Genomic DNA, 15,076 nt, shown 5'->3' with positions numbered 1-15,076 from the left:
ACTTTAGACGTTATACTGAGCCATATTTCTTCATTGCCTTATACTGAGTGTCCTTTCACCGAGTGCTTTCAATGCATTACTCACTTGAAATAACTTGACAGGCTGGAGAAGTTTCCTGAGGATAACAAAACATGATTAAAGATTAAGCTTACCTGTCCATTTCAGGTTGTCGACTAATTGATCTTTTTATTTTTTTTCTTCTCACCTCCTTTGTAAGGGGAGGTTCCATGGGTGTCCTTTGATCTGATGAGTCACTGTGTGCCCTCCGATCCACTGTGCAGATTTATTTAACATTGTGAGGTAACAGCTGTGTGTGTGTGTGTTTGTGTGTGTGGGGCATTTAGGGGGGTGGCGCTTCAAATGCCATCAGTTTCTGGCACCACACATTCCGCTGAGCAGCTATGGGCAACAGGCTTACTGAATTCTGTGGCTCGACGTTTTGGGTAAGAGCAACTACACTTTATATGACCAGAATGATGATGTAATCGAAAACTTTAAAAATGTGCAGCTTGTTCTGTAATTCTAAGAAACAAGTAGAAATGTCAACTGCAGACTAAGAAAACTTTCTTTTTCAGTGAAAAGATAGCAGATGTTAAAGAGGCAGTGTTGAAATGAATTTAATATCAGTCAAAATGAGCAGGTGTGCCCAGAATATGTGAAATCTATAATTTCCATAAAAATGATTGTTTTAAGTTGCCTGATGTTGGCTAAAATGTTCTGAAACAGTTTGATTATTGACCAAAATAAAGTGTGATAGTAAGCAACCTGTAAGTCAGAACAGAATAAGCAGAACAGAAAGTGCATGCACGGATGGATGGATACTGAGCAGCTTTTTAAAATTTTGACACTTTTCAAGACTTACGTATCTCAAAGGTACAGAGGCTCTAAACCCTGGTAATGTATTAAATTCTAATAAACTCATATTGGATGGCATGGTGTCACAATGTTCAGCATCCTAGTTTTGAATCATGTGCTCAGCTGATGTCTGTGTGGAGTTTGTATGATCTCCACATGTCTATCCAGTTTTTCTTGTATGTCCCCAAAGACATGCAGGTTAGGATAATTGGTGTTTTCAGTTGATCAGTGTTGATGGCGTCCTGTCCAGGGCTGTTTCCAGTCTTGTGTCCAGTGCTGCCAGTACAGGCTCCAGCCATCCATAACCCTGAATTGGGCTACTCCAGCTAATGGGAGCCTTGGAACTCATGGATGCAAGGATTTAACCTTCATATTGTATTGTCTAGCACAAACTTTTACATTAGAATAACCAGGAGGGCAACCGTCTGGTTGAAGTCTCCAGGACGCTCACTGTATCAGACTTTGGCTCTATCTTTGCATTATCACCAGATGTGATAGCTCCATAAGTTTATTTTCTTGAAGGTTGCTGTTGACTGGAGGTTTTGTTTACTGTTCTTCCTTGTCAACAGCTGGCCATTGTTCAAGAGTTACTTAATGAACAGAAAGTGCTGACCTCCATTTATATTAGGCTACATCTGCTATGTTTTAATTAAAAAAATAATGTTTTTAATCCAAAATGACCTCACCACACTAGCATTTTCATATTGTATATGAAAGTATATCCGTATACATTAAAATGACCAAGAATACATATGACTTTTGCCTACAATGTGCACATCAGTGGAAACATCCTTTAAGGGACAGTAATACCTCCACTCCAGCTACGGGATTTTTTCACAAAACTGTACTGACTGGTAAATCTTTTGATTTTGTGCAGAGTTCACAACTGTACAAAATTCAGTTTAGATACATAGAAGTAACCAACACAATAAGCCAAATGGTAGGCGACTTTTCTATGTCTGCTATGTTGGAATATGCTTTTCTTATAATTAGGGTGACTAATCAGAGAATGAAACATTGTAATGAGCAGGATCCAATCTGGGAACAGCCATATAATAAAGAAGAAAAAATCAGAGTACAATTAAGAGTCTTTGAAACATTCTCGCCTGTCCACACCTCAACACTGAGGCTGTGTTTTCAGAAGTCTGTGGCTCTGGAGAACGTTTTCAAAAGTCTCAGTTTTCAGGGGTTTAAAACGTTGGGGTAGTGTAGATAAAAACATATATATATATATATATATATATATATATATATATATATATATATATATATATTTATTTATTTATTTATTTATTTATTTTTATAAATAGTAAATTATTTTTTAACACAATCTCTTCATTTCAGGGGCTCAAAAGTAATTGGTCAAATTAAATAACTGGAAATAAAATTTCTAATACTTGGTTGAAACCCCTTTGCTGGCAATGACAGCGTGAAGTCTTGAACTCATGGACATCACCAGATGCTGGGTTTCCTCCTTTTTAATGCTCTGCCAGGCTGTTACTGCAGCGGCTTTCAGTTGCTGTTTGTTTGTGGGCCTTTCTGTCCAAAGTTTAGTCTTCAACAAGTGAAATGCACACTCAATTGGGTTAAGACCAGGTGACTGACTTGGACATTCAAGAATTTTCCACTTCTTTGCTTTAATAAACTCCTGGGTTGCTTTGGCTGTATGTTTTGGGTCATTGTCCATCTGTATCATGAAACGCTGCCCAGTCAATTTGATTGCATTTAGCTGGATTTGAGCAGACAGTATGTCTCTGAACACCTCAGAATTCATTCAGCTGCTTCTGTCCTGTGTCGCATCATCAATAAACACTAGTGTCCCAGTGCCACTGGCAGCCATGCACGCCCAAGCCATCACACTGCCTCCACCGTGTGTTACAGATGATGTGATATGCTTTGGATAATGAGCTGTTCCACGCCTTCTCCATACTTTTTTCTTGCCATCATTCTGGTAGAGGTTGATCTTGGTTTCATCTGTCCAAAGAATATTTTTCCAGAACTGTGCTGGCTTTTTTAGATGTTCTTTAGCAAAGTCCAATCTAGACTTTCTATTCTTGAGGCTTATGAGTGGCTTGCACCTTGCAATGCACCCTCTGTATTTACTTTCATGCAGTCTTCTCTTTATGGTGGACTTGGATGTCGATACTGGAGAGTGTTATTCACTTCGTTGGCTGTTGTGAAGGGGTTTCTCTTCACCATGGAAATGATTCTGCGATCATCCACCACTGTTGTCTTCCATAGACGTCCAGGTCTTTTTGCATTGCTGAGTTCACCAGTGCTTGCTTTCTTTCTCATGATGTACCAAACTGTAGATTTTGCCACTCGTAATATTGTAGCAGTTACTCGGATGGGTTTTTTTCTGTTTTCGCAGCTTAAGGATGGCTTCTTTCACCTGCATGGAGAGCTCCTTTGACCGCATGTTGTCTGTTCACATCAAAATCTTCCACATGCAAGCACCACACCTCAAATCAACTCCAGGCCTTTTATCTGCTTAATTGATAATGAAATAACGATAGACTTGGCCACACCTGCCCATGAAACAGCCTTTGAGTCAATTGTCCAATTACTTTTGAGCCCCTGAAATGAAGGGATTGTGTTAAAAAATGCTTTAGTTGCCTCACATTTTTATGTAATCTTTTTGTTCACCCCATTGAATTAAAGCTGAAAGTCTGCACTTCAACTGCATCTGAGTTATTTTATTTAAAATTAATTGTGGTACTGTACAGAACCAAAATTAGAAAAAAGTTGTCTGTGTTCAAATATTTGTGGACCTAACTGTATATATATATATATATTGTCACGCTTGGGTCACAGATTTGCATAGAGACACAGGAGGTCGTAGAAACAAGAAGGATTTTTATTCAAACACTGCAAACACATGAGCTTAAACGTGCTCCATGACAAGTCAGAGATGACACTTCCGCTAAGAGCAGAGAGAGAGAGATAAAAGCAAACAATCAATTCCCAAAACTGACAGGCGCTGCGCAAGGCTTATAAGTCGGCGGAGTACCGCGCGAGGCTTGTATTACGCATTATAGTGCAAGGATAAGGAGCAATGTGAGGGTGGTAGTCAGTGTTTCAGGGTTTGTTGTTTTCCCAGGGGCGTCTGTATCTATTTGGGGTGCGATCAGCCCTTCCGCTCACAATATATATATATATATATATATATATAAATAAAAATATATATATATATATATATATATATATATATATATATATATATATATATATATATATATGTATATAGTGAAAAGAAGAACTTGAGACAACACGCTCATAAAGGTTTGGGGTGTGAGCATTATTAGAGCCCCCTTGACATGAAATAACACCCTTTAGTCAAAAGTTTAAACTGTGCTCCATGACAAGACAGAGATGACAATTCTTTCTCACAATTAAAAGAATTCCAACATATCTTCCTCTACAAAGAATACGTGTCAGGAGCAGAGAATGTCAGAGAGAGAGAGAGAGAGTGAGAGAAAAGCAAACAATCAAAAAATCAATACGTGCTTTTCGGCTTTTAAGTATACCAAAGCACCGCGATAAAGCGACATTTTTTAGAGGAGCATCCGTATTCTCTGTGCAAACAGCCCCTCTGCTCACACCCCCTCCGTCAGGCAGAGAGAGTGAGAAAGACAGAGAAAAGCAAACAATCAAGCACCGCGTGGGAAGCATATCGTATATCATTGAGGAGTTTTATTTAATACGTAATACATGCTCTGATTGGGTAGCTTCTAAGCCATCCGCCAATAGCGTCCCTTGTATGAAATCAACTGGGCAAACAAACTGAGGAAGCATGTACCATAAATGAAAAGATTCATTGTCCGCAGAAATCCGCGAACCAACGAAAAATCTGTGATATACTGTATATTTAGATATGCTTACATTTAAAATCCACGATGGAGTGAAACCGTGAAAGTCGAAGCGCGATATAGCGAGGGATCACTGTATATACAGTGGAACTTTGGGTCACAACCGTAATTTGTTCCAAAACTCTGGTTGCAACCCGATTTGGTCAAGACCCGAAGTAATTTCCCCATAGGATTGTATGTAAATACAATTAATCCGTTCCAGACCGTACAAACTGTATGTAAATATATTTTTTAAAGATTTTTAAGCACAAAAATAGTTAATTATTGGTTTTAACATAATTCAAAAGTATATCTATACTAATAAAAGGCAAAGCCCTCACTGACTGACTCACTCACTCACTCACTGACTCAGTCATAACTAATTCTCCAACTTCCCGTGTAGGTAGAAGGCTGAAATTTGGCAGGCTTATTCCTTACAGCTTACTTACAACAATTAAGCAGGTTTAATTTCGAAATTCTACGCGTAATGGTCATAACGGTCGACAACGTCCGCCATGTTGAACTTTCTTATTTATGGCCCTATCTTCACAAAATTTGGTAGGCGGATTCCCTGCACTAACCAAAACCGATGTACGTACTTATTTCGGTGGTATGACACCACTGTTGACCACCATATTGAACTTTCCAATGGTCTTTGTTACTTATGGGCCCATCTTCAAGAAATTTGGTACACGAGTTCACAATGCTAACTGAATCCTACTTACGTACTTATACAGCATACTTCCATAGCCTGCAGCTCGGTCACCGTGTGAGGCGGCGTTGGGTCCCCCATCCCAAAGCCTCCCACGTTGTTGGCTGCCTGCCTATATAAGGTCGTCCATCGCTCTGATCCCTACATTCCCTTTCTTGCTTCGCCACGGGATTCACGTCTCCCTGCTGATAACTACAGCCTTTTTATTAAATCCACGGCTTCTCCGCTGTTTTATTGTTCGTTTATTACGATTATAGATATTATGTAGGTATTTTAGACTTACTTTACATTGTTCAGGTACCCATTTCCTTTATCGTTCCAACCGTACCCCCATTAACATGTCTATCGAGGTGATCACCATCAATCAAAAAACTGTCACTTACCGAGTGGTTTCCATGCGCGGAGGTGGCACCTGCCTTTTCCATTCTCTTTGTTACATATTGCACAGCCATATCAGGCTCACTCTTGATATCTGGAGGAACACTGTGTCTTATGTATTGAATGACTGGGACAGGTTCAAGGTGTGGACTGATGATGGTACAGGAGATAATTATACTACACAGTAGCACTATAAGAGTGAAATGCTTTAGCCCTTGGTTCTGCATGTGAGTTGATGGCTGCGGCTGAATTGTTCGGTTGTCGCTTTCAAGTGTACCAAAATGGCCAAATATTTTACACCTTTCGACAACTGCCAATGCCTCTTAAACATCTTAGATTCACAGGTGACGATTTCAATAGTGGAAACTTTGATGTTTATGAATGTTTAAACTCTCAAAAGCTGGATGTGAAGTTATCGATGAAACCAGTTGTATGCTTACAACGCTTGACAGATGCCGAATGTCACTTCAACACAAGTCCTGCAATTACTGTTGTAATTGAAACAAACCATGAAACTCAAACTGATTTTGACAGCAGCAATCCAGGCTGTGAGATTTGAGACAAGATTACTTTTCACATGGCCAACTGTAAGTTACATGCTCAAGAGTAATCTCAGCGCACAGCTTGGTCATATTACAACCGAAGGGCCGAACTCACAATGTGGTATACAAAGAGATCCTTAACAAATAATTATTGGTATATTTTCCCTCAGTTTAAAAAGGATTAATTTTCTACTTAATAGCGCAAGCCACTCATAAGCCTCAAGAATAGAAAGGCTAGATTGGACTTTGCTAAAGAACATCTAAAAGAAGCGGGTATTTTGCTAGTACAGTATATATTGTAAACAAGCTTTTGAGCAGCAATATCATTAAACCTCTTTAGGAAATGTGCTTAACAACTGTATAAAACTTAGACAGATAGATCCAAAAAGATCAACAATAAAAACTGTACTGTAGTACAAAAGAGTTTCAAAGGAAACCCTGACATCAATTTTTAAAAGTTCTGAGCACCTCTAACAATATAAATCAAGAACTGTGATGAACACATGAACAAAGTTATGTGAAACTAAGCGAATTTGCAGCAAGTCAATCTACTTTGATACACAAAAATAAATATCATTGTGTCAGGCCTATTGCTCTCAATCAATGAAGCATCCTAATTTTCAGTGCCTGGACTTTTGACGAAAGCTTGGTTGTGTCCAGTTCCATCAAGATTTTCTGAAATACTTCAAAGGTGCACTTCAGGTCCTTAGAATAGTTTAAGTTAAGTGCATAAATCAGTCCAAAAAGCATCACACATCCAAAGGTGACACTGCATAGGTTTTGTTGAACCTCCAAGCCTTCAAGTGCAATACCAACATCTGCAGGCTCCTCTTCAGGACCGGCACCTGCTGCACGAATGATGTTGTTTGTGCAATCCCCAACTCAGCATCTGCACAGTCACAGTCCTGGAGGATAAGCAAAGAAGAATGTGCTGTGTAACCATTTCTTACATTTATAGCTCATAAGCATCTCATTTAACTTGTTTGATCAAACTCCAAACTAATGCTGCATTTTTAGTCTTTCAGTACACACTACACACATGGGCAAAGCTAAATTATGATGTCTAAGAGAATTAAAATAATGTAAATATATGTATATGCATAACTTACATATAAAGTAAAGAGAGCAGGCAGACATACACTTACCATGTATTCTTTAAAAAGAGTCTCCATGTCTTCATTGAGGTAGACTCTTAAGCTCCTCAGGACACAGTCCCATTTAATGTTTATGTCTTCACTCTGAAACAAGCATACCAAAAAGATCCCCAATAAAATTACATTTGTCAATGTACTGATATAATTTAATTAGTTAAACTAATACTGAATTTAAAGTTAAATAAATCAATGAAGTAATGTTTTTAGTTTATATTACCCAGGGCTGTACTTGGCAGATCCACTCCCAAGACATATTTTTAACCATGTTATCCTAATGACTTTGATATAGTCATATAATCTCAAATACAATATACAATTTCTGATTGCATGTTAAATTTCGCATGAGCGAAATTGTCCTTTGTGTGTATTAAACTGCTTCAAAGCAAAGATCAATAAAAGGTGTACGAATCACAATGTGAATATTTGGTAATATAAATTCATAAAAACATATACATATTTGCTACATGAAAATAAGGGTAGGCCTGCAAATCTGTTTAACTTTTAGACAAGGAGATAGGACTTTTTTCTCTCTCTCTCCTCCTAATTCATTCCAAGAACTTCAAAAGCTTATTGCTTGACTCACACAAATACTACATAAAAGCATGCTTACTGTAGCTGACGGTGCCATTATGGCATGGATTTTCTGTCCTGCAGATCCTCCTTTGGCACGGAAAACCTTCATCAGGCTATTGGTGTATCTGTCTAGTTGTCCAATGAATTTTGATATCAGTGGAACAGTTGTTATACATATGAACTCCTGGTTGATCTGAAGGAAAGGAGAAAAGATATAATAAGAAAGAAACTTTTCTAAAAATTAATCCAGCTGCCATATGCACACTAGGGATATCATGATAGTAGTAACGATAATACTACAGTTATCAGTATTATATCTGCATGTTAAAGTGTGATGAAAATGTTCAAGAAGTGCACAATCTGAAAAAAAAACTCAAATAAAATTAGGAGCACTTGCAATTTTTGTTTGCATAAACATTAAAATAATGACATAGCCAATGTCTTAAGCAAATACAAGACTTCAGATTTAATCAAGGCCGAAAAATCTCCTCACTGTTTGTCACCGCCTTTCTGTGGACTTGCTATAGAATAATGCAAGACAGAATTATTGATCTCCCTTTATTTACTTCCACTACGCAATATTATTAGAAATGTTTTAGTTGATTTTCACTTTTATGCTTTTATATATTCAATTATATGTATCGGATGTGCCTAGTTCTCTAGTTGTAATAAATAATGCTGAACAGTGCTTACATACTGTAATTAAATTAATTTATAACAACTTCCTAAAACACAATAAAGAAAAAACTGAAGTACCTGTTATGGGAACCCCAGGCACTGAGAGATAATCAGGCTTGAAAGTATGGAAGCATAAACAAAAAAATTTGAAATCTCAGTGTAATTTTTGATTGTGAAATAAATTTTTAAAACCATATTCAGCATATTACAAAGATAGTAGTTTATCATCGGAGAAATATAGCAAAGGTCAGACCTTTTTTTATCACTGAATGACGCTGAAATATTGATTCATGCTTTTATTACTAGTCGCCTTGACTACTGTGATTCCATTTTACCAGCTTGCCTAAAACAAAGATTAATAAGTTACTAATAGTTCAAAAATTTGCGCTAGAATAGTAACAAGAACAAAGAAAACAGAAGATACTGTACAACCCCAATCCGGAGATCCTCAAACTCTAGACTTTTGACTGTACCAAGGGTGAAACGTAAATAGAGTGCCGAGGCAGTTTTTAGTTATTATGCTCTCAAACTCGGGACACACTGTCAGAGGAGACCAAAGAAACTGAATCAATTAACATTTTCAAGAGTAATTATTTTAGATTGGCTTTTTTGTGTTTTATTATAATTTTACTTTTTATTTTATTTCATTTCTTTTTTATTCTATATTCTTGTATGAATACATTTTTGTTTTATTATGCATTACTATATGTGTTAGATTTTTATTTTTACATTCTATATTTTAATCAATGCATTTATTTAATGTAAAGACTAATGTTTTATGCTTTTCTCCTCTTTTTCCTACTTGTGAAGCACTTTCAGGTGCAGTTTAACATATAGATGGTGCTATATAAATAAACTTTATTGTTAATATTATTATTCAGCCAGTCAGCCAGCCAATCAGCTGGTTCATTTTACTGTTAGAAAAACTGCTGAAAAAGCAAAAGGATGTAGTAGTTGATGCTAAGCTAGAATACAATATATAACTGCATAATCTGAACAATATGAGAAAAGTTTATTGTGAATATGCAAAAAGCGGCCTTTCAGAAATCATTCAGCATGAATGTGCATATTCAAATAGCACAAAAGTTCTGAAACGTTTTGATGTTGTGGATGGAAATAGATGGATGGGTGGATGATTACTGAGCTTTGTGTACCTTCTTAGCACAATAAGAATAACCTTTTCTGGAAAGGTTACAAAATATATTTAAATGAAATAATCAATTTAGCTGAAATCATTAATTAACACTTTAGAAATTGTGGCGGTATAGAGATAAGATGGATGCCAAAAGAAAAGTTGGGGCATCAGCCTGGTGATCCCCATTTATTAAGCAAAAGAAAAATCAGCAAAATTATAAATAATCCTTAAGCACCAATGAAAGCTTCGCTCCCTAGCGCTGCTCTTCCTGAGCTTATTGAGTTCCTGGAGCTCTGTCATGTAGGAAGCCTCTTGTCCAAAAGTTGCCGCACATGTCTTGGAGCTGTGGATGAGAAGGGAGACATTCTTAGCATCAGCACCTCCTCCCAACCTATAGTGGTATCTCTTAAATCATCAGAACCCTTAAGGTGTCCCCTACATACAGTAGGCACCTGTCACAAAATATAACAGCATAGCATTAGTGAGTCTATCCCAGAAACACCTGGTGTAAAGACACAGGCAGCCTTGCGCAGGCTGCTAGTGCATCACATGGCCCACCCACTCCCATATCCACAGGGCCAGTTTGAAACTGACAACTAACCTCACGCTCATGTCTTTGGAGATATTTATACTAAACCCAAATGGACACAGGGAGAATGTGCAGACTCCACACAGACACTGACTGGGCACGAGGTTGAAAACCTGAAATTATGAGACAGCAACGCTAACCACTGCATCATTGTGTCAGCCCCATTTAAAAGAAGTACACATTTCTAAGAGAGTACTTGTAATGCATTACTTTACACTGCCGAATATTTGTTTGCACTATTTAGCAGATTCAGTGTGAATGAGTACCAAAGCTGATAGGAGAAGCAGTTATTTCTGATTGACTGTTAATTCCTCACAAGTTTCTAAATGGATTTACATAACCTTCCAGAGCATAATGTGGTTCTTATTATTTATGCTAAAGATACCTGGGATGTTGCCATCTCTATTGATCTTCCCCCGTCTGCATAAGGTTTTTTCTAGTACTCTGATTTCATCCTTTACTCTCTGATCAAAACTGTTGTAACACGTTTACAAATTGTTATTTACTTCAGATTTATCAGGTTGCAGACATCCAGTTGAAATTAGGACAAAACAACAACAGTTCCTCCAACTTCCGTGGCATATATGGAAACGATTGTTGATTGATTGATGATTTACCTTTATTGTCATTTCCTAACATAACCTAAACAAACTGAAAGGTCATCCGTAGGTATCTTGCTTACCCTGCCTCGTTTTTACATTTATTTTTTATGCCTTCCTTGTACATTTTTCATTATTTTTCATTCCTTTCAATCATTTCCTTATAATATAGTTCTGTTCATTTATTATTTTTCTAATTACATATTTTCTGTTAATTTTATTCCGTTTAGTTTCTATGCATATTATTCTGTTCTCGGATATTGCTTGTATTTTGTGGGGGGATCCCAAGTGGAGGGGCCACCCTGCCATCAATGTTAAGGGACAGCCCCACGGCCTATAAAGGCAGACTGAGAAATGAGTCCCTTTGCAGTTCTTTCCAAATGTGCTCTGTTGGATTTTGGTGGGTCTTGTGAGTATTGCTTTCTTCTTTGTATTTTTGCTCTGGTTCTCAGTACTTACTGCTAGTTTTACACTATTAATTGCATTTTCTTTGTGGTTATTGTTTCATCTGCATCTTCTGTTGTCTGAGGTGCAGTGACACAATGGTTAGGACTGCTGTCTCACAGCTCAGGTCAAATTGTTCACCATAATAATTGGTCCAACAGGCTTCCCTAACCCTCAGGGACACTTAAAAGACCATTGCACCACTATAATCCATTCATTCCTCTTTCCCCATTGATTTCAATGCATTTCACAAACGTCTGGAAAAGTTCCTGAAGGTTTCTGCAATTTTTCCAAATTCACAGCAAAACAAACTTTGAAGGGGTTCACTCATCATTAGCAGTGACATTAATATAATACAAGGAGCAACTGACTACAATGCAAGCATTTTTAAATTTTACATAGATCACTTGTATTTTGGAATGCTTTGAAGTAATTATAGATAGTTTAGCCAAATTAATTATGTGCTGAGTAAATCTCACAATAAAAGTTTTGGGGAGTGCAGTCAAAGAAAATCAAATAAAATTTTATTCATTTGTCACATTCAATTATAAACAGTACAATATGTAGCTAAATGTTTAGTTACAAAACTCCAAGAGTGTGCTTTAGAACAAGAATACAAAAACCAATAAACAATACATTTGACTGTATAAATATCAATAAAAATAAATATGTATATTGGCAAGCATTAATAAATCAATACATAACCTGATATAAGTGAAATAACAATAGGGTATCATGTGGCCCTAGGCACTGTCCTCATTTAGGATGTTGATGGACTGTGGACCGAAGTTCCTCCTCAGTCTCTCTGAACTCCTATTCAGGTAGCCATAGCGTTTCTCTGACTGCAGCACAGAGAAGAAGCCATTGCTAGGAGGGCTTCTATCTCTGATAATTTTCTTTGCCCTGGGCCAATGTTGCTTGATGTAGATGTCCTGGAAGCAAGAGACCGTCTGCTCAGTGATGTGTTCAGCTGACTGCTCACTCTTTGCAGAGCCTTGTGGTTCTAATGTGTGCTGTTTCCAAACAAGACGCGAATACTTCCTGCCAAGATGCTTTCAGTGTTGGATATGTAGAAGTTCCTTAGTATCTGGAAGGGCAATCTAGACTCCCTAAAGTGTCTGAGGATGTAGATATGTTGTCTTGCCTTCTTCACCCATGTGTCAATGTGCTTGGATCAGGTCAGGTCCTTTTTGATTTGGACACCTAGGTATTTGAAACGGTCCACCCTCTCCATCCAAGCACTGTTAATTATGAAAGGGTGGTAGTGCCTGTGCTGTTTCTTCCCAAAGTCCACAGAAAAATGTGAAGCTCCTGTGCTGAGAGTGAGTGATGATAACGTGTGACTACCCACTCAAACCACCTGGGACCTTCTTGTCAAAAAGTTAAAAGTGTTCAGACACAGGTCCCTGAGTTTAGTGATGAGCATAGATGGGTTTATTGTGTTACATGCTGAACTCTAGTCTATAAATAGCATTTACATACAATTCTTTCTACTGTTGTCCAAGTGGATCAGTACTGTATGTAGGATCAAGGTGATACAACAACAAAAATGTATTTCTTGTATAGCCCAAAATCACACAAGGATGCCTCAATTGATTTTAGCAGGCCCTGTTTATTGACACAGGCGTTGACTTTCTAAGAGGACAAGAAAAAACTTCCAAAAAAAAGACTTGTAGAAAATAAGGAAGAAATCTTGGGAAAGGTCATTTGGAGAGAGACCACCCTTCCAGATAGGTTGGCTGGGCAATGGGAGTCAAAACAATGGGGTGACAGCATCATTTGTGGATCTAATGGAACAATATGTGATTGGTAATCGATCTGTTTCACTGCATATAAGTGTTTGCTTCACTCCTATTGTTGCCAAGTACTTTTCTAATATATTTTCCCTCAATTCTTCCAGAATGACACATATCTGCAACGTGCTGACCCAGACTTACCGGTGTGTGTGGAGCAAACAATACTGGTATGGATACCCCTTGGTTTCCTGTGGTTGTCCTCTCCATGGCATATTTCTGCACTGCTCAAGAAAAAAATCCAGAAGTCACATATATCTGCACTCTACCTCATCAAACAGGTAATTCAGTGGGCCTTTTGTCTTTTTCCTGCACATCTCTCATTGGGACTCTAGAAGACACTGGAGTACGAGCAAGTAACAACAGGCGCTGAATCCATTCATTCATTTGAGTTTATTTCATTAAATCTAAATTTAGTTTCATTTAATTTGTTTCACGTTTAAATGGAACTACCAAAATACTAAAATAATTAACTGAATACAACATAACAACCTAACACTGCAGCAAAGAAAATGAGACTGTTGTTTTAAAAACAATTTAATAAATTTGATGTGACAGCTCATTGTTAGCTTTTGGCTCAGTGATTATTTTGTTTGATTTCCAGACATCTTTCTTCTTTACTCATAAGGCTAAAAAATCTTACATAATATCTTATTAACTGGTCACACTTCAGTTTGGACTCTCACTTCCTGCACAATCAAGTGCACAGATGTGCTGTAATTGGATTTCTACATTTTTAGATTAATTACTTTTGATGTAGCCGGAAGAAAATCAGTACCATTACATTAATTACTCAATTTAAAAAATCAGCCTGAGACTTTTCATGTCTTAATATAATTTTAAGATGCTAGAAGTAATTATAAGCTCCATAGCCATCCTGGATGTGTAAATAAGGATTTGAGGACATATTTTGTTGGCATGCTTCCATCTTCCAGGATACATGAAGTGAGTTTGTACCATGAGCAGAACTTTCCTGTAAGAGACAATACTTCAAACAGAAATTCATTTTTTAAAAGTGCATATGGTTTACTTGTGAGCCACCAGTGTTAAATTTGAATTTCTTTTTGCTCAGCATTTAAACTGTTTAGTTTAAAGTGTAATTTAACTTAATGAAATTGAATACTTTTTATAAAGTATATGCAGTCAGAAAACACTGTACTTGTGCTGGCCTCCAGGCGGATCAAAATGTACAGCTTCCTGATAATAATTATTCATTACGTTTATATAGCACTTCTCATGGTACTCATAGTGCTTTACAAAGTGAGTGGGGAGCCACTTCAACCACCACTAATGTGCAGCATCCAGCATCCAGCAACATCCATTGCTGTGCCAGTACACTCACCTCACATTAGCTGTTAGATAGCCAATCAGAGACAATTTATCCTGGACATCAAGATACACCCAATCCTTTATGAAGGATGCCCTGTAATCTTTAATGACCACAGAGAGGCAATGACTTCGGTTTTACATCTCATTTAAAGGATGACGCTATTTTTACAGCACAGTGCCCATGTCACTGCACTAGGGCTTTAGGAATCACATTCAGACCACAGGGTAAGCACCCCCTACTTGCCTTGCCAACACCTCTTTTCGTGGCTCATCTCTCATCTAAGTACTGTCTGAGCTTCAGGTGGTATCTTGCATCTTGCATTACCTCTTCTGAAGTGCATGTGGTACGTCAACTGGCAGCATGAGGTATGGCTGCTACTGAAGACTCTCCAATATTATTATTCTTTCATATCTAGGCTTTATTTTATTATTAGTCATATTACTCCT

General features: G+C 37.5%; 1 protein-coding gene across 1 annotated transcript in view; it reads left to right on the top strand.

Annotated features, from left to right (window-relative positions):
* Positions 1-353: 353 nt before the first annotated feature.
* Positions 354-15,076, top strand: part of abcc2 (ATP-binding cassette, sub-family C (CFTR/MRP), member 2) — a 174,423-nt gene continuing 159,700 nt past the window's right edge. Inside the window, exons 1-2 of the mRNA XM_039775026.1 lie at positions 354-443; positions 13,408-13,581. Of these exons, the coding sequence (XP_039630960.1) occupies positions 402-443; positions 13,408-13,581 (216 nt within the window). The 5' untranslated portion in view covers positions 354-401. The remainder of the gene's footprint in view (positions 444-13,407; positions 13,582-15,076) is intronic.

Source organism: Polypterus senegalus, chromosome 1, assembly GCF_016835505.1.
Source record: "Polypterus senegalus isolate Bchr_013 chromosome 1, ASM1683550v1, whole genome shotgun sequence".
NCBI classification, from domain to species: domain Eukaryota; kingdom Metazoa; phylum Chordata; class Cladistia; order Polypteriformes; family Polypteridae; genus Polypterus; species Polypterus senegalus.
The sequence above is the reverse complement of the archived record's forward strand: the minus strand, read 5'-3'. Positions and strand labels throughout refer to the sequence as shown.